The following is a 20,266-nucleotide window of genomic DNA, read 5'->3' on the forward strand; positions in this document are numbered from 1 at the left end:
CTATTCTTATTTGCTAGCTATCCTATTTGAGTACTTACAAGTTAGCTAGTCGTGGTTCATTGTTCTTCCATATCACCTGCTCACGTATTCATTTACCACACTTTCAATCTTTTGCCTCAATTTCCTTTCCACTTTCGATTCTTTGGCATCCGCTCAATCAGTCGCATGGGTATTTTTACCTAGAATCCATTCTAAAAATTGTCAGCCTTTACCGGAGCATGTATTGCGACGTTCAACTCTTTTAGCTTGGACCTTTTTGCGTTGCTTGATTGACTGATTGACATCGAACGGCTTGCTTGCTTGCTTGCTGGCTGGCTTGCATCTCCCTCCAACCCCGCCGCCATCACGGTTTCATGCAGACAATGCCGCCCCGAGCGTCCCTGACCAGCTCCTTCTCTGTCACTGACGCCAATAATGAGGTTGTCTGTCCATTGAAGAATAATGATGGCTCCAATTGCCGCAAAAGATGCCTGGGTGTGAGTTCTCCTTGGTGGTCTCTTCGATTACCCCTACTCCTTATTCCCCCGCCCGTCTAGCTATCAGTCTGGAGCCCCACTTTCAGCGGTTATCAAGCTCCTTCAACAACAATTCGAGAGAGAATATTTAGTCAAAAGCAATGACTGTAGGACTAATGTCTGACATTATGTGTTTAGGAGAAACGGTATCGCTCCATGCAGGAGCATATCCGACGAGCCCATCCCAACCACTACATTCCGAAGCTCCCGGCTACCGAAGAAAGCTTTCTCTTGATGGTCACCACGCCTCCGGACCAGCGTGCTCATATATCCCCTCCGAACCAAGCTCCATCTCGAAGACATAATGGTGGGTTCATTCAGTTGTTTGACCAGCTAGATCCAAAGAGCGCCAGCTCTGACTCTGAGCCACAGCAGACCGAGATATTTACGTTGCGGATGCCAGCTCGCCTGCAACCCCCCGTGGTATCGATGAAGCTCATCCTGCAGCTGCAACAGCCGCTGTCGCATTGGCTCAATTGCACCATCACCGTTTAGCGTCGGATTGGGATACTGATATGGTAGGGATAGCACTTGAAGATAGAATGATTTTGGCTGACAAGTCACAGGAGGTTCACTCGGATAACGACATTGGTCGAGACCGCATGCGATCATCGATTGAACTGCCATCCCTGCGAGACCACTTCAAGCAAGACTCGCTACCTCCATTTTCGTCGCCTCGTCCACGAGAACTTCTTCCTTCGATTCTCAACCACTCTCCCCCCGGTCGCTCATCGACACTACCTCCTATCCAGCGACGAGACAAGCTGCCTCGTCCACGCAAGTCGTCTATCTCTCGCAAGCTAAAGCACGACCGGACAAGATCGAAAGAATATGGACGACGTCCTAGCCTAGGGGATCGCAAGGCACTTTCGGCTGAGCCCCAAACGGCGGCTTGGGCGCAAGGCAAGCGGTGGGAGGACCTGATTGAAGCGGCCACCTCGGCCACTGAAGCAGATGATGAGCAAAACTCGGATGTGAGTCGTGCACTTTTTGGCTGTTCATCACGGACGTAGCTCATGGCTGACTGGATTAGATTGGTCGTTCACCGACCATTCCCCCTCTGATTTCTAACATAACGTCGGCTCCCGCTCAGAATCGTTCGTCGTTGCCACCTGCTTTTCAGTCTGGAAGTCTGCCCCCGCCTGCATCGCATCGCCCATTCCCGCCGCACTCTTACGCGGCATCGCCTTTACACAAATCCCTCACTCCGCCGCCTTTTGAGACTCGCAGTCGGGATGGTGATCTCGAGCCTTTCCCCTCTATTGAATCCTCTATTGATTCGGCGTCCACCACATCGGGTAAGAATTACAGTTTCGGAAGAAACATGGGCACCTCTGCGAATTCAGACACCAGTCCAGTTCTGAATCTGTTCCCGCCTTCTGCGTCGCAGCGTCAGCACCACCGGTTCTCGAACCCGACCCCCGCGTCATTCCGAAACAAGGAAATTCAAATATACTGCGCGAGCTGCAAGCGGCCATGGCCCCTGAACGAATGTTATGCGTGCACTGAATGCATCTGCGGCGTATGCCGGGACTGTGTGGGAATGTTCGTTAGCAGCCCCCCCGTCTCGTTCAAGAACGTGACCTCCAGTCCAGGCAGCGCAGTGACCAGCAACAGCGCGGGGTACGGCCCTACCAGCTACCCGAGCCCGCGTGGATGTCCACGGTGTCGGACTGTCGGGGGCAAATGGAAAGCATTCCAAATCGAAATCAGGTGAAGTAAAAGGCCCGCTCCCGTCCGACTCGGACGATTACACTCGTTTGGCCGCAACTTCACTCTGTCTAATGGATAACGATTAATGTTTTGGGATCATGGTCATTGGAATCACGCGCGACATGACTGAAATGTGCAGACACAGGGCGTTATCAACTGTAAATGGGTTCATGGGTTCAATGCCTTGGCTATACATGACATTTGGCAAGGTATGACCTGCCAACGAGATACTCCCATCAATCAATCCGCTACTCTTGTGGTATGTACTGGCAACATATGGTTGATGAGACTCGATTTTATGAATGTTGAAAACGTGGATGAATCAAAAAGCTGGGCTTTTGTCATTTATTTCATGATTATGTTGGACGGATATATGACGGGGGCATTTTGGATTTTGTCTTTTTTTTTTTTTTTTTTTTTTTTTTTTCTTTGGATTAAGATACACAGGTTATATTGGTTTGGACGGGTTTGGTTCAGAATTGCATCTTATTAGTCTTTTGGCAGCAATGCATGAAGATTTCATTTGGCGTGCGTCTATGCTGTCGCTTCACATTGTGAATCCAGCAAGATATTGAGATACGACAAAATCCAAATTACTCTGCCCAGATGACGCTGCTCAGGCCTGTTGAAGTCCCAGGCTTTCCGGGCTCTCCGACCTGAATGTTGGCGACCAGGTCACCCAGCTTTCCACTCGCTGGATCCCGGGAGACAATGGCAACGTTGGAAGAGGACTGGTCTCCGATAGCGACCAGAGTTCCGGCCTTGTTGATGACAAAGGTACGGGGAACCAGACCATAGGAGGAGGTGAGTTCCTCGAAGGTCACGGTGCCGTTTTGAGAGCGGGAGAGGGTGGCCAATGAATCATTGCCGGAGAAGGCATGGTCGCTGCGGATCGAGGCATACAGGTTTGATCCGACTTGCTGCAGCTCGGCCAGCGAGGCGCCGTCGGGGATTTTCCCGCCCGGATATGGCACGAAGTCCTGAGTCTCGCGGAAGCCGAGACAGCCAGTGGGGAGGTACGAGACGGCGAAAGCGTGAAAGTGGCGGCTCAATTCACTGACCGTGTACAGCATTGTCTGTGGCGCGGTTTTGGCGGCCTTGTTCTGGATGCGCAGACCATTGCGATGCGAGTGGTGAGAAGACCAGAAGAGACCGTGTCGCGGTCCACTGCCGGGGGTGTAGTTCAGACTGGGGCAGGTGTTTAGTTGGCCCGATTGCTTGTCGATGGCGTATACGCGAACCTGATCAGTGCCTAGGTCAGGGACGAGGATGAACGAGCCTGTGGGATCGAGGATGATCTGGTGTGGGTGGGAGGAGTCCTGCTGCGGAAGGGGGCCTGGTGGTGTTTGGTACCGCAGGATCTGCAGGGGCTCGTCGCCGTTTTCGATGGGGAGGGCAAAGGTCGATACCGCCGAACCGGAGCTTCTCTCTGTCAGACATATCACGCATTATTGTGGGATTTGACTTACTAGTGCGCAATGGCGATGTACTTTGCACCCTCGTCGCCTTCATACACGACGCTGTGGACGCCACCGCCAACGTCCACCACCTTTGCGAGCTGCGTGAGCGATCCATTTTTGCCGACGGCGTAAGAAGTCAGAGTGCCATTGGTCGTCGCGTCGCCTGTCTCGTCGGAGCAGTAGAGTGTGCGCCCTGTGCAGTAGAGGGTGCTTGTATCGCAGTCCAGGGTCAACCAGCTCGGCATGCCGCCGCAGGTTGTCATGTCCGATGCGAGAGACAGATCGTACTTGCCATTGCGATGGGTGAGGGAGAGGGTGTAAACAGAGCCACTGTAGTGTGTGGCATAGAGGGTCGAGGCGGAAGCCAGCGACGCGAACAGGGGGAGATAGCCTAGCATTTTGTCCAGTGGAGTATGAAGGGTCGAAAGTTCTCAATTTACGGGGTGGTTACGAATTTTATACTCGGGACCGCGGGAGAATCCTGGACGGAAATGAAGGCGCGAAGGTAACATTATGCAGGATGGCGGAGCTTCGCAGGTGGCTGGCGTGGGGAGCGGTAGTCGGCATGGATCTGCATGTTTCTTCATGTTTTGGACTATGACTATGTAGTGTGTGGGATGCCAAGAACGTGGGATACAGAAGGATTTGAATTGAGTTTAATCGAATCATTAGATCCTACTGGTGCTTTTGTTTGGTAGATGTCTCATGTTGATGATGTACAGTGGCAGCCATTGAAAGTGTCTTACCCTATTCCCCGCACCAGAAATGGTTTATCCTCACAGGGTCCGGACCCCGGAGAATCTCCATATCTTGGACGCAAATAGCGTTCCTGTTCAGGTAAAGTATGTATCCTTTGGGGCTTGGCATCATGAAGGACTACAGAGTAAGTGTTGGTGACTGCAGAAAGACCATAGTTGTGCATGGTCTTTGGATTCAAAGTGTGGTCTCTCCGCGTTGCGCGTTGGTGCCTTAAATATTTCAGGCAGGCTATACCTAGTTTATTCTAGGGCTAATTCTGCGAGTTACAGTTATTGGGCACTTTTATATACTCATCACATACAGCAGATAAGTAGACAAACATAATAAGGCCAGGGTGTAGCCTTGTAGATCTATAATTTAATATCCCTTTATTTATAGACATATATAATAGTGGCAGGTTCTCCCAAGTCGCTACAATTATATTAGGTATCCGCATTCTTCCAAGGTGTAGAGTCTACAGTATCATCATTCACTATTTCTGATAGTGTATATGGAGCCTGTTTTCTACTCTGGAACAGGCTCCCACTAATAGGAACAGCATTCTGAGCTGTAGGTTTCTGAAGATTAGCTGCATATCATGCAACAGAGCATCATCATCTTGGTTATGAGCCAGGTATTTATACTGACAATTTGTTGATGTTGTATGATTATTCTTATACATTTCTGTATATCATTGCGGTTATTACAGCAGTTCCAAAGCTTATGCGAAAGAAACAAAATCGTCAAAACAGCCAACCGCCCCGATGCATCACAATTAGATGGACATTTCCCTCTTCGTCATGTGCTTTCCCAGTTGCACCATCATAAACAGGGATCAAGCCCTTAGGCACAGAGGGACATAGTTCCGACATGTACTTACTAGTCAACTCCGCATAGAGAGGCCATAAGTAAGGAATTTCAACCCGCATAAAGCCAGTGTATTGTAGATCATACCGCGTCTCAGGATATCGCCCATCGATCATACCAACAAAGCCATAAGATTTGCCATGCCTTTGAGGGGTGGTAGGACTAGCAATAATAGATTTGAGTGATCGTTCATCAATGATAAGACATCCCTCAAACCGACCAGAGCCGCGACCTTTACTAGCATGGAGATACTCGGCAAAATGTTGGCGAACCTGTTCGATACTAGCCCCATCCCAGAACCTCTTGTCGGAGAAGATAACGTCCTTATGTGATTCCTTCACTAGTCGTTCTGCGGTTGAATCAGAGTCCGTGTCTGCATCGAGTTCTGACTCAATTGAATCGTTCATGATTTGAGCAAGTTTATCCATGGCGATAGGCCACAGTTCATCTGACTCAGCAGTGTAGACTGTTCGATAAATCATATAGCCCCATGGGAACTTCGAACGCATTGAGGGAATTAGAAAGCGTGTGGTCCAACGTCTTTCCTGTTTGGACCATGGTGCTTTTATCCAATTATCCAAATAGTACCCAGTAAATTCTGGGTGCGACCATCGCTGGGGCCAGGATGGGTGATGATAGAATGAGTCGTCGTCAATCTCGTCCACCAGTTCATTTATTGAAGCTGGGTCTAGAGATGGCGCGGAAGAAGAAAATGGGATAGAAGTCATATTTAAAAAGTAAAAGACCATAAAGTATCCAAAGAGCAGCAGCAGAAAGAGATAGTAGATGATGACCATGTAGAATCCATTGTGGGGGGACAGAAAGTCGGGAAGTGTGAGTGGGAAGATGACTGATTTTATTAGTTCTAACTACCCTGGTGCCAAGGCTGTACCTACTTAGTAACGGGTAGGGTAGGCAGGTAGCTAAGGTAAGGACAGTTCAGGCTTCTCGAGAGACTTGTTTCCTGGTCACGACAAACGGCTGGAGAAGATACACTGCGAATTTGGGTCTACTTAGGGCATGCCAGCTTCGCCGGAACAGTGGCCAGTAGCCGGGACTTGAGGTTAACTATACACTCTCAGTTTTGATTAAAGCCATTTATCTCAAGTTCTCAGCTAACGGATAGCAGCAGTTGATATGATCCAGTACCTAGTTCTAAGAACAAGCTTATTAAATGAAGGCATTCATCCCTATTGTTTGGTAAGCTGTGAATAGCTTGAACTCATTGAAATGAAGACTTATATCTTCTTACTCAATTATCTAACTCACTAAGCTAGGTCTAGATATCTTTCCTGTGTAAAATGAAGTAGCATTGGAATATATAACCTATAAATAACCCATTAGTTTACTTTTTTCTCTTCATACCTATCCTTTCTTCCTTCCTCACATTGCTTGAAGACTTCCGTGATAGACTTAAGCATTCACTTCTCTAATAAGGATGCATTCACTACATTCAGACTGAGAGAGTAACCAAAGCTTCATTGTGAATAAATAGCTTCATCTGCCTCTTACTTCCTGCTTCCCTTCCTCCTACTAACTCAATCTATCTTGCTCATATACCACTGACAGAGCTCAATTCTTTCTCTCTTACATATTGTTAAAATATTATACCACTATGATTATGGATATGCGATGCTAGACCAAGGCGTTCATCACCAGACACCTTTCTAGCCCTGCGGTACTGGGTTTCCTTGCTTCTACCCTTTTTTTACTCTGGAGCGGAATATGTACGCTTCGGCTATTCTGCCGATATCGAGACGTTTGGTGAGGGTACCCTCTGAGTCCCACGAGAAAGCCCAAGCAGCAATGGGACTTTCTTTATCTTCTTTGGCGGCTGCCATTAGCAAAGCAGTCGAGACCGCTGTTACCGCGCAATCTCGTAGAGGAGTTGGAAACCCATCCTCATCGTTGCCATTTTCTTGCTGCTTTGATCGATGTGAGTGCCCGTTAGTGGATGCTGTAAGTGGACGCTGTAACGATGTCGCAGAGGCACTATAGTATGATCTCTTAGCAACCACCGCTCTTCCTAGCAAGCCCAACCGTCGACCTGGTACTGACGACTGTGTCAGTATCGATTGGAGGTCAGCTACTTATGCTGCGAATTGCAAAAAATATCGGTACAGCAGGTTATAACCCGTGTGCTATGGCCTCCCGCAATGTCTCTCGAGTACCAAGTACTCCACGAGATCGAAGCAGCCGAATGAGAGGCGCGTACCCTGATTGGCAACTATCCATCGGGAGAGCAGAAGGCTCTCTCCCTGGGCCTGATCGCCCATGAAGACGTCTCCACATTGAAGGGAACCGCGGTAGGCATTTCGCCGACCCTCGATGGCATGCAACGCATGACGGAGGAGCCCCTGAGTGAATGGGAACCAGAGGAGAAAGTGCGCGGTCATCGCTTTTAAGCATGTCTGTCAGTACATTGCTAGACACAGCGAGATCCTACGACAAACAACAGCCTGACATTTAACGTCTCTTCCCAGCATTCTGGATCAGAGGCGAAAGCGGTGCTCCTCATCCGAGATGAGGACCCTAAGGAGCTCGAAGTTAATGGTTGGATCCCTTTGACAAAGTGCAAAATTTCTACTAAAATTGCTGCCACGACATGGCAACTCCAACCTACGGTTCTCACAGCGAAAGAACAACGGGGGTGGAACGGGTTCAGCTACCAGATGGAGACATCCCTTGTCACCGGCTGACTCGGCGAGCCATCCGTCGTAAAATTGACGGAGCAACGCCGTTTCAGGCCAACATTTGCACAGTTTTTGAACAAGCGGATATACAAGGGTGAAATATACTCTCACCCTGTAACCACCCCTCTCAGGGTTAACCCTGGTTGGGACAAGATGATACGGGATGTCTTTCAACCTGGTCACGCAGCCTTTGATACTGGGCATTTTGTGCTCAGTCTAAAGAAATCTGCGTGCGTGATTGAGCAGTCAAGGCTGTCAAGGTACAATGCTGCTCATATCGAAGGTGTGTTGGCCTTGCTTCTGGCCAGCCATCTGTATGGAGGTTACAAAGGCGAAGCACGCCTTATTCAGCTCAACGCAACCTTTACAGAAGGACGCTTTGCAAGATGAGAAAGATGAGATCTCAGATACCCGAGGCGAGTCAGCCTTTAGTTGAAACGATAGATTCCATGCAGGGAAGAGAAGCGAAGGCCATCATATTTAATTTCACAATATAGGCTCGGGTCCGCGAAGATGGCGCTCCGCTGCCTCGCGGGGCACCCCCGGCTCCTGCTCCTCTCCCACGCCGTCTTCCATTTCTACACGGGCTCCCGGCCGGTAGCCTCGCTACGCCCTTTGGAGCGGTCACGGCCTTTTTACGCCTCTTCTATGGGCAAGTTTCCGTCCTTTTGGCCTTCCCAGTTCATGGCTAATAGTGATATAGGGTCTGGGTGCCCCGCCTCCGGGGGTAGAAATGTCTGTTGTTTTGTGTTTCCTCTTACGCAGTGGCGCAGCCTTGGGCCTGAATGGACACGGTCTCTCATATCTGATGCGAGCAAACTCGGGGATCTCGGCTTTCTTGATGATCACCGTTGCAACGTGGCTCATTTAAGGATGACTGAGTACTGGTCAGTGTTATGCCCATGCGGACTGCATGCAGTCCTGGAAGACCCCCGGGAACCATTCAATAAGTATGGTGAATTCGTCAAGTCAAGAGCCCTCTAGCCGGTCAAGTACATGGTAGGACGCTGGAAAGGCAATGATCATGAGCGTTGATGAGGTTCCTGGTAAGCTACTCTACGTCGTAAACGGCTTGTGTTGGCTCTGTGGATTACTAACTTCTTTGTTCTTTGTTAGACTCAGTCAAGCTTGCCTTCCTAGAGTCAGATGTTGGAGACAATTCTACATTTGCTACGCTACAATAGGACGCTGGAAACGATTCTACGATTACTACAGTACCACAGGACGCCGATTCACCTTCGACCGCTTGGACCGGAGCGCCAGAGCAGATGGATGAAAGCCAGATACCACAGGACACTTGGGAAATTTCGGCAGACGATACAACTGGGGATTGGGATGCGAAGGAAGAAGGTGCCAAGGGAGAGAATACGAGCGGGGAGTGGTAGATTGTCAGTTTTGTCGTTGACTTCAAGATCCTGGCCGTTGAACCACTGTTGCGACTTATGAGATTTTGCAGTTTTGTTTCCGCTGAACTACTGTTGCGGTTCTCCTTCTTTCTTTTCTTTCGTCACTATGATCCTATGTTCAAATTTTCAATAGTCCATCCAGCGCTCTTACCAGACTCTCATCCTCATCGGTCCTTCCGCCTTCGCACACTGCTAATATCTTCTGTATCCGTTTCCTACAAGTCCATTTCGTGCTTCCTCATGTCATCGCCCCCAAACATGTCTACAATCACTACGGTTTCTCGAGCTTCGAGATCAGGGGCACGTTCACTCCCACCAAGTCCCGACAAGAGAGACGAACCTGACAATCAAAACCACAAACCCTTGTCGAGAACGGACAAGCAGGAGGAGCTGAGCCGAGCCATCAAAAGGATCAAGGCATTTCTTACAGCGCCCGAGGAGGACAACCTAAAGCTTCAACTTGGTCACGGGCTGACATCTTCCAAGGAGCTAACCCGGCTTCTTGACGAGGCCAGGGCAAAATACTACTTCGAGGGGGATACCTTGGTTGTTAAAAGCATGAGACCGGCCCATGAAAGCCTCTCTGAATTTGCATCCTGTGTTTATGGTCAACTGGCGAGAGAGATTTTCACTCCAGAAGAATGGGAAAATGTTGCGATGAACTCTGGCCCAGTTCGTCTCTATGGCAAGATAGAAGGCTACGGCAAAAAACCACAGTCATGTGTCAAGATCCCCGATCAAGCATATGTCGTAACGGACCCAGGAACCTCTAGGGGATTTCGCACTGTTATTTTTGAGGCAGCTTTCTCGGAGACATATGACGACCTCATCCGAGATATGCGACAATGGTTACTACACAGCGACGGGCAAGTACAGCTCGTTGTATTGGCAAACATCAAAGAGGATAAACAAGCACTTGCAATGCAGCAAAAGAGCGGTGCCTTCAGAGATCGTGCGGCTAGGCTTCTGGAGGACTTTGGAAATTCTCTCGGAAGAGCCAAACATGCTGATATCTTAGAAAGGCCTACGGAAGCATGTGCCCAACAAGAGAGTCAGGCTACGAAGATTTACGAGAGACAACCTCATGTAGGAGGGATCCGCGCTCAGATAGAACGCCATGTGCAACCCAGTGATTGGGTCGGTCCAATCACTGCTGAACTTGAGTATTGGCAACTGGCGGGTTTCGAACCTCAAAGACGGGGACAAAGAGTCGTAAGTCCCTCATATAACCACAGTGCTGTAGCTGTGGACGCAGCTGACATCGATAACCAATTATAGCGCGTGTTTCCTGGACACGTAATTGGAGAGCTACCTCCTCTCTACATCGGTGATGTGATTCACCCAGACTGTCGTGGCAGCTTTTCGAACTTTGATGCATCTCGGAAGCTCATCCCAGACCCCAAGCACTTTGTGAAACGATTGACTCGGGGGATACACGAACTCAGTGTTGACTGCGCGCTTAATTTTGCATGCCCGAGGAATAGTGATGAAGATGACGAGGACTACAGGGAGTAGTGTTTTTCCCTATGCCCAGGCAGACACTTAATTTCGACGATGGAAAGTTGATTCTTATTCTTCACACGGGGAGCAACCCAACACAACATTGGCTAGTTACGTTCAAGGATGCCCGAAGTACTGGTCAGCGTTATGCTCATACAGATTGGATGCAGTCATGGGAGACCCCAGGGAACGATTCAATAAGTATGGTGATTTCGTCAAGTCAAGAGCCCTCTTCCCAGTCAAGTACATAGTAGGCCGCTGGAAAGGCAATGGTCATGAGCATCAATGAGGTTCCTGGTAAGCTACTCTATCTCGCAAACGGCTTGTGTTGCTCTGTGGATTACTAACTTCTTATCTATTAGACTCTGTTAAGCTTGCCTTCTAGAATCACGTCGGACACGATACTACGTTCGCTACAGTACAACAGGACACTTGGGGCACATTGACAGATGATGTAACTTGGGATTGGATGCGAAGGACAAAGGTACTGAGGGAGAGGACAATGGCCGGAACTGGTAAAAATTGTTCAGTTTGTTTTTGACTCAAGATCCCAGCGATGTGGACTAATATGCAGCTCATGGGATTTTGCGGTCCATTAAATTACTGTTATGCTTTTATGTCTCAATTCTAACCTGCTAGTTATCAACTCATTGAACACTCTGACCACACTCTTATCCTCAGTTCTTTAAATCTCGCACACTGCTAGTATCTATCGAGAGATTTTGATGCTATACTTCGAGGACTTTGACTTCTCTCGAGAACCAAACACGCTATATCAAGTACGGCCAACAGGACATGTGCTAACAAAAAGCAGGCAACAGAGATAGATCTACGAGAGTCAACTTCATGTACGAGGAATCCGCGTTAGTCGAAGACCAAGTGCAACCCAGCTAGCGCAGGCACTGCTACTTCAGTTCTGGGTGTTGCTGTGTTTAAACCTCAAAACCGGGACGGGACAGCTACTCCAACGGAGGCGTCAACAGCCCTCCCTCCATCATCTTCACCTCATTTTGACCAAAACAAGCTGCCTTCATATCCTCCCCCGCAAAGAACCAAACCACCATCGCCGCCGCCACCTCCGCATCATCCTTTCCATTACCCGCCTCAATCGCCCTTACATACCCCTCTACCACTTCCGCATCCCACCCCCACCTCGTCCCAAACTCCAGGCATGTCTCCCTGTTCACAAAAACATCAAACTCAAAGTGCCCTTGAAAGGTCAACACCCGGCCACGACGGTACAACCCCTGGATAGGACACCGCGGCGTCGAGCCCACATTCACCCAGTCATCTGGTAGCCCTGCCTCACATACAACCCAATCCCCATGGATAAATTGTAGCTTCATCTCCTTCTTCCCTGTTCCCTGTGCCTCTGGCAATGACGGTAGTAAAGAAAACCCAAACCTCTTCACGAAGTTCTCTTCTAGTGCAATAGCATGCACACCAATCTCATAACCCCCCGGACAAGCCTCAACCGCGCACCCCGGCACGAGCGTCCGCGCGAGCATCTGATGCCCGAAACACGAGCCGAAGAGTTTGATGTGTGGGTGATTCACATATACCTCGGTCAGGAAAGCCTGCAGAGAGGAGATCCAGGGGTGTTTGTCTGCATGGTAGACTGAGGTGGAGGAGCCGGTTAGGAGGATGCCGTCTATACCACCCCTCTCTCTTAGGAGGTGTGGCGAGGGGAAGATACCCCCGACGACATCGTAAGAGGAGGTACTTATTGTTATTTCTTTACCCGGGGACAAGGATTGCGACTGAGAGAGACGTGCTGCGGCGGAGACGAGGAGATGGGTGAATTGGGAGCTGTAGAGGCCTCGGGTGGCGTAGACGGTTGGGACGGGGACGTCGAGGTCGAGGATGGCGATGTGTATGTGCATTTTTCTCTGCTTCTTTTCTTTGCGGTTGAGTCATGAGTGTATCCAATGTTTTATGAGGAGTTGTTGGGATAAGAGGTGTGCTGCACCTGGTGATGTGGTGATAGTTCTCGGATCCAGTTACCGAATTAGGAGCGGTTTTCCTGTTGTTGTTTGGAAACTTGTTGGTCGTGGGATTGGCATAGAGAGATGTTATGATTGTCAGGTATGAATATAGTGGTGAATATATAGTAGGTTATTGTAGCTCGCTAGATCTATATAGCTGATGGAAATGTATATACACAGTGTAGAGTAGTGAAACACTGTATACATCATCTTGGAAGTATACAATGGCCGCTAACTTTAAAATGGCAATAGTTTATAATAACAAGTATCAGAAATATAGAGCTAGTGCTTCTAGCTTCACAGCTTTAACTTATAGATAAACAGAGAAAAGATTAATAGAAGTGATGTACTATTGAAGAAGTTCACATGTTGATAGTAGTAGATCTTCATAACCGCTATTTGATGCTGTCACATCCCCATCTGATTGCGCCATATCCGCATCACCACTCCAGCCGGCGCCACGAGCCTATAGAATAAAAGATACCCTGGCACGCCATCATCTCCGCTATTGACCAATCATTCATACTTGTAGTGTAGACAATAAGATATATATAGTATACCCCTCACGATCGCAAGATGCCATACATTGTAGACAAGTACAACGCGAGTATACGACAATTGACAGGATATGGCCCTCACACAACTTGCACCTCCCTCCCTCTTCCCCGACGGCCTCAAGACAACAGGCCAACACCCCCCTCTCTACGACCACCTCCAGCCCTTCGAGCACTTCCCCAAGGAAATCACAGGCCCCACCGTCTGGACAGCAGCCGAGTACCGCGACCACCCCGAGAAATGGACGCATCGGTTCACAGCGTCCGAACTGGACGAGCTGAGTCGCACGGCGGATGAGTTTATCAGGAATAAAATTCCGTTGACCGGGATTTCAAAGGTAGCCTCCCCCAACACCCTTCCACATATTCAACGTGTTGATGCTAAGCTAAGTAGGAAAATTTCCCCCTCCCAACCCTAAGCACCCACCTGCACACCCTCCGCCACGACCTCCTCAACGGCCGAGGCTTCATCCTCTTCAAGGGCCTCCCCGTCCAGACATGGGGAAACCACAAATCCGCAGTGGTGTACATGGGCCTCGGGACGTACCTGGGCTACTTCGTCAGCCAGAACAGCCGCGGCCATGTCCTCGGCCACGTCAAGGATCTAGGCGAGGATCCATCGCAGATCGACAAGGTGCGCATCTATCGTACCAACGCAAGGTAGCCCCAGTCCCCAGCTCCCTGCCTCACAGCCATGGAGATAGGCCAAGCTGACGAGTCCGTAGACAATTCTTCCACGCCGACGACGCGGATATCGTCGGCCTGCTGTGTATCGCGCGTGCGCTGGAAGGCGGCGAGTCGGACATCGTCTCCTCGCATACCGTGTATAATATCCTGGCGAGGGAGCGGCCTGATGTGCTCAAGACGCTAACGCAGCCGATCTGGTATTTTGATCGCAAGGGCGAGACCTCCAAGGGTCAGGAGGAGTATATTCGGACGAGTGTGATGTATCTTGAGCGCGGCGATAACCCGCGCGTGTATACCAAGTATGTCCCTTCGCCCCTTTCTGCCCTGCTTGATATATGAACTAATAAGGGGACTACAGGTGGGACCCGTACTATGTCCGCTCGCTGACCCGCTTCTCCGACGCGGGAATCATCCCCCCGCTATCTGCGGCGCAGCTGGAAGCGATCCAGGTGCTGGAGGACACATGCCTGCAAAACGCGCTGCATATGGTGCTGGAGGTCGGCGATATCCAGTTCCTGGCCAATTCGCATGTGCTACATGCGCGGACAGCGTACAGGGACCATGCGCCCCCTGCGCCGAGGCGGCATCTGATGCGGCTGTGGTTGGCGACGCCGGAGGATGAGGGCGGCTGGAGGTTGCCGTTTTGGGACAGTAATGAGAAGAAACGAGGGGGGATTCAGGTGGATGATCAGCCTCCGGTGGCGCCGTTGGATGCGGAGTAGTCTCTAGTTGTATCATACCCTTCAATGTACTCCGTATGGTGAATAATCATTATCATTAGTCGTACGATGATGCAGCTACTGCACTATTTTGTAGTTCCCTCCACTGATAATCTCCAACTTGCCCTTGGCGACCATGCCTGCAAGAAACTCGCGCAGCTCCTCGTTGCTGAATGGAAAACCCCCTGGCACCGCGATCTTCAGCATCATCACGATGCGCTGCAGCGGCATCGCGCCTTGATTGGTCAACATGCCGACGATAAACTGCCAGTACAGGTTCATCTTCTCCATCGCCGCCGCCTCGGCCGTCTCCTTGGCTGCCGCCGCCGCTGCTGCATCGGCTGCTGCCGCGGCGTTGGCCTGGCCAGACTCCATCGCTGATACGCCAGCGGCACCGACGGCTCCCGTGTCATCGTCATTGGGTAGGACCTCCAGGACGCGGAAAGTATTGCGCTGCACTTCGCTGAGGATGCGTTTACTGACCCAGAAAAGACAGGCACTGCGCACGAGCGCCGTCGACATGCCGAGTTCAGCCGACAACTCATCCACGGTTTTGGTGGCCCCTTCCCCGGAGCCAAAGGCGTAGATCACGGTGGCCTGCCAGGTCGTCACCTCGTCCACAAACACTCGGTCCTCGAGATCCAGCTCGACGGTGACCTGTCCCATTCCGTTGAGCCAGGTGAGTTTCCGGGACTGTTTGAGCGATCCGAATCCGGTGGCATACCGCTCCTGCAAGGCCGCAATTTCCGGTGGCACCTTGAACTCCTGTGCGGGAAATTCGGGCCAGAAGAAGTGTGAGAGAATCTTCGCATGCAGCTCAGGCCTGGTATCGTCTTCCTGCTGGACGAGTCCTTGGTCGTTGCGAACCACGGCATCAACCCTGCGAGAGTCAAAGATATCCCGTAACATGACCTCGCATGCCTGCAGGGCATTGTCCCCGAAGCGCACCTTGAGCAGCTCCAGGACGGACGTCTCCTGCTCGAAGTCGGCGCGTTTCTGGAGCAGGCGCTCAGCAAGCATGTTCTGCATTTCCCTGACAAACGTCTCTTTGGACTCGAAAAGACTGATTAGACTGCCAATGACGTCGGAGCTCTTGGATTTCCGGTAGTCCGGCGCTGCGTCCACCGGATCCGGCATCCAGGTCATATCATCCCAGTCCAGCTCGCCAGAGTCGGCCCGCAGTGAGTTCTGGTGTGCTTTAGCTAGCTCGGCAGACAGCTCCGAAAGAGTCTCTCCGGTAGACGGGAGATTGGGCTCGTCCATGTCAGAAGAATCTGCCAGAAGTCCACCAACAATGACCTTGACAGTATCATCGCGATCGCGTAGGTACCTGCGAATGGGTCGAGCAACCCGGTCAAGCAGAACACCCTTGGGATCTAGTAGGTTAAACGCGCGGATGATAGAGATGTACACTCGTAGGATGTCAATGGTCGACGCCCCGGGATGCAACAACCGTTGGTTGAGCACCTTGATGAACGCTTGCGTCAAACAGTACCTAGCGGCCGGATGTGTCGAAAAGTGTCGCAAGTCCTCAATGGCACCGCTGCTTGCGGGCCACTCGACAATGATGTCAAACAGCTCCCTTGTGCGGAGTGAACCCAGGCGCGAGATTCCCATCTCCTGCCACTTCTCCACATCTGCTAAACTCACATCCAGACGACCAGAGGCGGTCGATCCCGTCTCGTCGTGGTTGATGATCGCCAGAACCTGCACAACTAACCGAGCAAACACATTCTCAATCCACTGTCGCAGGTGCTGGCTGACCAACGACGGCCCCTCCCACTGGTTGGCGTATGCAGATTCGATAAACACCGTCAACATCATGTCCATCACGCTGGCAAAAACCTTTTGGGCCTTGTCCCCGCCTAAACCAACAAGCTGCAAGCTCCTCAGTAGTGACAGCAGGCGTTCGCGCGTCGCAACGACTCGCACATCCTCGTACTCTGCCATCATCTGCATTCGAACTTCCGCGGACGGCTCTTCCCGCCAATCCTGGTAAGAGACCGAGTATTGCCGGTCGACCTCCATATTATCCACACTGACACTGTCCTCAAAGTTTGCTTCCTCATCCAGCGCGTCAATCCCCAGGATAATGAGCGCGTCTTTTGTGAGCTCTCGGAAGAGCAGCTCTGATACTCGTGTCCAAGGCAGGGCATACCCCACCACCATCTGGAACGTATACGCCATTGCACGAAGCTCCCGTTCTTGGTCGGCATGATTCAGGAGCGGTAGGAGGTACTCCACGAACGGAGCAAAGTACAACCGCCGCGCAAGTCCTAGGATTCGTACAATAGCCTGTAGCTGCCCCTTGTCCTCTGAATCCAACACCTGGTATCGTCAGAACTATCATCATATCATCATCAATAGGTCAAATACCTTTGTTAGAACCTCATGAAAGTTGCGCAGAAAGTGTACCCGTATCTCTAGGCGGTACCACTCGAGTATACTCTGCTGCCCTGTCGTGAGACTCTCCCCCCTGGGGAACGGTAGAATCAAAAAGTCCAATGCATCCTTGGCCTCTTTGGTGAAGCTCGTATGACCCCTCCACCGGTGCAGAAACTCCTCATCATCCTCTGACTGCGTCAAATCCGCAAGCTGCTCGCTCGGCAATTGCAGAAACTCAGTCGCTACACGCCACGCACGATCCCAAGCTTCCTTGTCATATTGCTCCTGGTCATCAATCCCCTCAGCAGACTCGGAATGGCGCGGACTTTTTGCGCTGGCTAACCGAGACGCCGGCGCGGTGGTGAAATACGCGGGTGGGAAGACGGAGCCGAAGACGCGCTTGCGGCTGGCAGATATGGTCGAAGGCATGGCAATGAAGACGAGATCAATCCGGACGCATCGTGGGGCGACGGTCGTAAATCACCGCCCTTGTACGTCGTACAGGGCTTATTGTGGCTTCTCGTGCGAGCCGTGAGGTCGTTCCTCTATCTCTATCGTTATCGACGTTGTCGCGTGGGTGCCAAGGAATCGCGCTATCACGTGATATTTATCCATATAGAGGGCAAATTACAGCTACCAAGAGAAAGGTTATGTGTTGTTCAAGAGTAATTGAAATGGACCCAAATGTATAGGCTGTAATGACAAAATGTATGAATTATGCAAGTAATCGCCACCGATCGTTATCTATGGGTATCAACTGAGGAGATCGAATGTATATGGGTGGAGTACTCGTAGATCAACAGAGCTGTATCAGAGCTCGTATCAACTCCCGACAGTGTTGTTGATGCACAGGATCCCTAACTGGCTAAGGACCATGGTTATCATCCACCTTCTCCCACTCACTATCCGTGCTATGGTATCCCGAGCTCTCACCACTCACGCTGAGTCGCTTTCGCGCCTGCGATTCAGTCGGGGGCTGGAGAGTAGCCGATGTAGAGGCAGCAGTAGGTGCAGCGCTCGTAGAAACGCCTGTGGCACTTGTGGCAGCTGTGAGCTTGCTCTTCTCCTTCACAACCTCAGTCTCGGTGTCACTGTCGCTGCTTTCCAGGGCCCCCGGTGGCTTCGTGCTACCACCCCTCCGCTCCTTGTCCTCGTGTGTCTCCTTGGGCGCCTCCTGGGCCTGAACCTGGCTCAACTCCTGAGCAAACCAGTTGATCGACCACCAGAGCGCCGCGGAAAGGATGGAGAGCACGACGAAGTGGATGCTGTATGTGGCGAGGAGGAGTGCGAGCAGGAGGACTTGGAGCGCGGCGAAGGTGACATTGGTCGCGATCAGGAGCGACGGGGTGGGACCCGGGGTAAAGACGCTCGACCAGAGGTCCTCCACAAATGATCCCATGTTTGATTACGGCAACTGACAAAGGCAAGGCTGGTGGATCAGGCTTCAAGGGGTTCTTGCGGGGTTGATGGTAGAACTCGGTTTGTTGGACAGGGTCAAGGAGCAATGACGTTGATAGTCGGAAACTGAAATCCGTCGAATCTGCAGGGTCAGAAAGGTTACTGCATGATAACATTAGTGATACTCTATGCTCCTGGAATAGATACGCAGTAACAGAGGGTCACAAACTGGGATGACGCCTCGTAGAACACAAGACTGTAGTCAAGCTGGCAGTGATGGGAATCTCGAAGAAGCAAAAGTCAACGAAGCCTCAGAAGTGGTGGCCTGCACCTTCGGGAAGTCGGCGGATGACCGACAATGACGGTCGGCGTTTGACTGGCGATGATCAAGTGGGGAATAAACAAGAGGACGACTGGAGTAAGCCCCAGGATTTGCAATGAATCAGGGTGAGATTTTGGTTGATTCAATAACTGTCTATCTAACTTACCCCGTGGGGATGATTTAGATGGAGGCTAGGAATATGGATAGGTGCGATATATTGTAGGGAGGACTTTGTAGACATAAACAGCGGATGAAGATGTTGAGACATGCAAAGAGGGGCATCAGTTGCAACTGGCGCTAGCACTTTTTAAGCAGATTAGGTATCCAGAGACAGCGTCAGGTAGACATCTATCTAGAATATATTAATTTATCACAGACTGCAGAAGATACAATTACTCCTCGTCCCTAACACCGAAAGACTCCGGAGTATATATCTTGCCCAGTAAGCTCTCCGTACAGTCTCCATGACTACTGCGGGTGACAGCAACACGCAAGGAATGAGGCAGATCACGTTGGATTTATCACAGCAACTAGCACGGGATAATCATCAGCTCGATTGAATTATCACTTCTCAAATCATTTTCCGATCGGGTTTCGCCCTGAGCTCCATAATATCCTTGCTGTCGGGCCGACCACAGTTGCATCTGGGAAATGGGCGTTATCATCGCTCACCTCGTGTGATCGGCACGTGCCGTCCTCTAAGCTGTCACGGGATTCCGTCGTTATCAGATATTCGTGGTGGATTTACGCAGTACCTCTGTATACTATGTAGAGTCAGCTATCAATCTGATCTGAACAAAGACAAATTCTGTCTTGTTCTATGGCAGACACCTTGGTTCTAGTAAATTCGAGCATCTCCAGCCCTGGTTTACTTCGGCTGTCCCATGAATCCACCCGTCTAAAACGCCCCGTTCAGAGCTCCAAACCCGATCCGATACCCACTCGGTTATTTCCTGTTTGGGTTAAGAGTCTCCTCTCACTTCCAATAGCCGTCTGCTGCAAACGGCCTCGTTGCTATTCGACAGTCTCTCTGCGGATCTACATCTCCTTGATCCCAGCTTCGTCCAGTCATTGTTACCAGATTATTAGTGCTGGTTTCTTCTTTGCTCTTCTGTGCTTCCCCGCCTCAGAATCATGGCTCGGGTGGTATCCGACACGACCGTCCTACCCCGAATGTCTACGAATCAGGGATCTTGCTCGGTCTTTGCACCTGTCCAAGTCTCAATCACAATGGACGGCCCTTGCTGCGACCTATATAAATCATGTTTCGGCTCTGTAGCTTTTTCCCATCCTCTTCCATCTGACTAGCCACAAAGTCTTGTCC

The 20,266-nt window shown here is 50.8% G+C and overlaps 8 protein-coding genes across 8 annotated transcripts; 4 read left to right on the plus strand and 4 right to left on the minus strand.

The window, feature by feature from the left end:
• Nucleotides 1-353: 353 nt before the first annotated feature.
• Nucleotides 354-2,232, plus strand: rfeD (uncharacterized protein; the record flags this gene model as incomplete). Its single annotated transcript, XM_089599730.1, has 5 exons — nt 354-476; nt 654-822; nt 888-1,033; nt 1,082-1,489; nt 1,549-2,232. The coding sequence occupies 5 exons, from the start codon at nt 354-356 to the stop codon at nt 2,230-2,232; spliced, it is 1,530 nt and encodes a 509-aa protein (XP_089456068.1).
• Nucleotides 2,233-2,821: 589 nt separating this feature from the next.
• ALT_4358 (lactonase family protein) lies at nt 2,822-4,086 on the minus strand (the record flags this gene model as incomplete). Its single annotated transcript, XM_089599731.1, has 2 exons — nt 2,822-3,650; nt 3,698-4,086. The coding sequence occupies 2 exons, from the start codon at nt 4,084-4,086 to the stop codon at nt 2,822-2,824; spliced, it is 1,218 nt and encodes a 405-aa protein (XP_089456069.1).
• Nucleotides 4,087-7,449: 3,363 nt separating this feature from the next.
• On the plus strand, nt 7,450-7,992 carry ALT_4359 (uncharacterized protein; the record flags this gene model as incomplete). The annotated part of the gene is made up of 3 exons (XM_033564540.1): nt 7,450-7,467; nt 7,540-7,677; nt 7,777-7,992. The coding sequence occupies 3 exons, from the start codon at nt 7,450-7,452 to the stop codon at nt 7,990-7,992; spliced, it is 372 nt and encodes a 123-aa protein (XP_033420431.1).
• Nucleotides 7,993-9,650: 1,658 nt separating this feature from the next.
• ALT_4360 (uncharacterized protein) lies at nt 9,651-10,907 on the plus strand (the record flags this gene model as incomplete). The annotated part of the gene is made up of 2 exons (XM_089599732.1): nt 9,651-10,604; nt 10,671-10,907. 2 exons carry the CDS (start codon nt 9,651-9,653, stop codon nt 10,905-10,907), a joined length of 1,191 nt encoding a protein of 396 aa, XP_089456070.1.
• Nucleotides 10,908-11,851: 944 nt separating this feature from the next.
• ALT_4361 (type 1 glutamine amidotransferase) lies at nt 11,852-12,775 on the minus strand (the record flags this gene model as incomplete). The annotated part of the gene is made up of 1 exon (XM_033564539.2): nt 11,852-12,775. The coding sequence occupies one exon, from the start codon at nt 12,773-12,775 to the stop codon at nt 11,852-11,854; it is 924 nt and encodes a 307-aa protein (XP_033420430.2).
• Nucleotides 12,776-13,505: 730 nt separating this feature from the next.
• ALT_4362 (TauD/TfdA family dioxygenase) lies at nt 13,506-14,840 on the plus strand (the record flags this gene model as incomplete). Its single annotated transcript, XM_033564538.2, has 4 exons — nt 13,506-13,769; nt 13,826-14,091; nt 14,157-14,417; nt 14,477-14,840. 4 exons carry the CDS (start codon nt 13,506-13,508, stop codon nt 14,838-14,840), a joined length of 1,155 nt encoding a protein of 384 aa, XP_033420429.2.
• A 75-nt stretch (nt 14,841-14,915) lies between these two features.
• Nucleotides 14,916-17,651, minus strand: ALT_4363 (anaphase promoting complex subunit 2; the record flags this gene model as incomplete). Its single annotated transcript, XM_033564537.1, has 2 exons — nt 14,916-17,165; nt 17,214-17,651. The coding sequence occupies 2 exons, from the start codon at nt 17,649-17,651 to the stop codon at nt 14,916-14,918; spliced, it is 2,688 nt and encodes an 895-aa protein (XP_033420428.1).
• Nucleotides 17,652-18,087: 436 nt separating this feature from the next.
• On the minus strand, nt 18,088-18,621 carry ALT_4364 (V-type ATPase assembly factor PKR1; the record flags this gene model as incomplete). The annotated part of the gene is made up of 1 exon (XM_033564536.2): nt 18,088-18,621. One exon carries the CDS (start codon nt 18,619-18,621, stop codon nt 18,088-18,090), a length of 534 nt encoding a protein of 177 aa, XP_033420427.1.
• Nucleotides 18,622-20,266: the final 1,645 nt, after the last annotated feature.

Source organism: Aspergillus lentulus, assembly GCF_001445615.1.
Source record: "Aspergillus lentulus DNA, contig: Alt08, strain: IFM 54703, whole genome shotgun sequence".
NCBI classification, from domain to species: Eukaryota; Fungi; Ascomycota; class Eurotiomycetes; order Eurotiales; family Aspergillaceae; genus Aspergillus; species Aspergillus lentulus.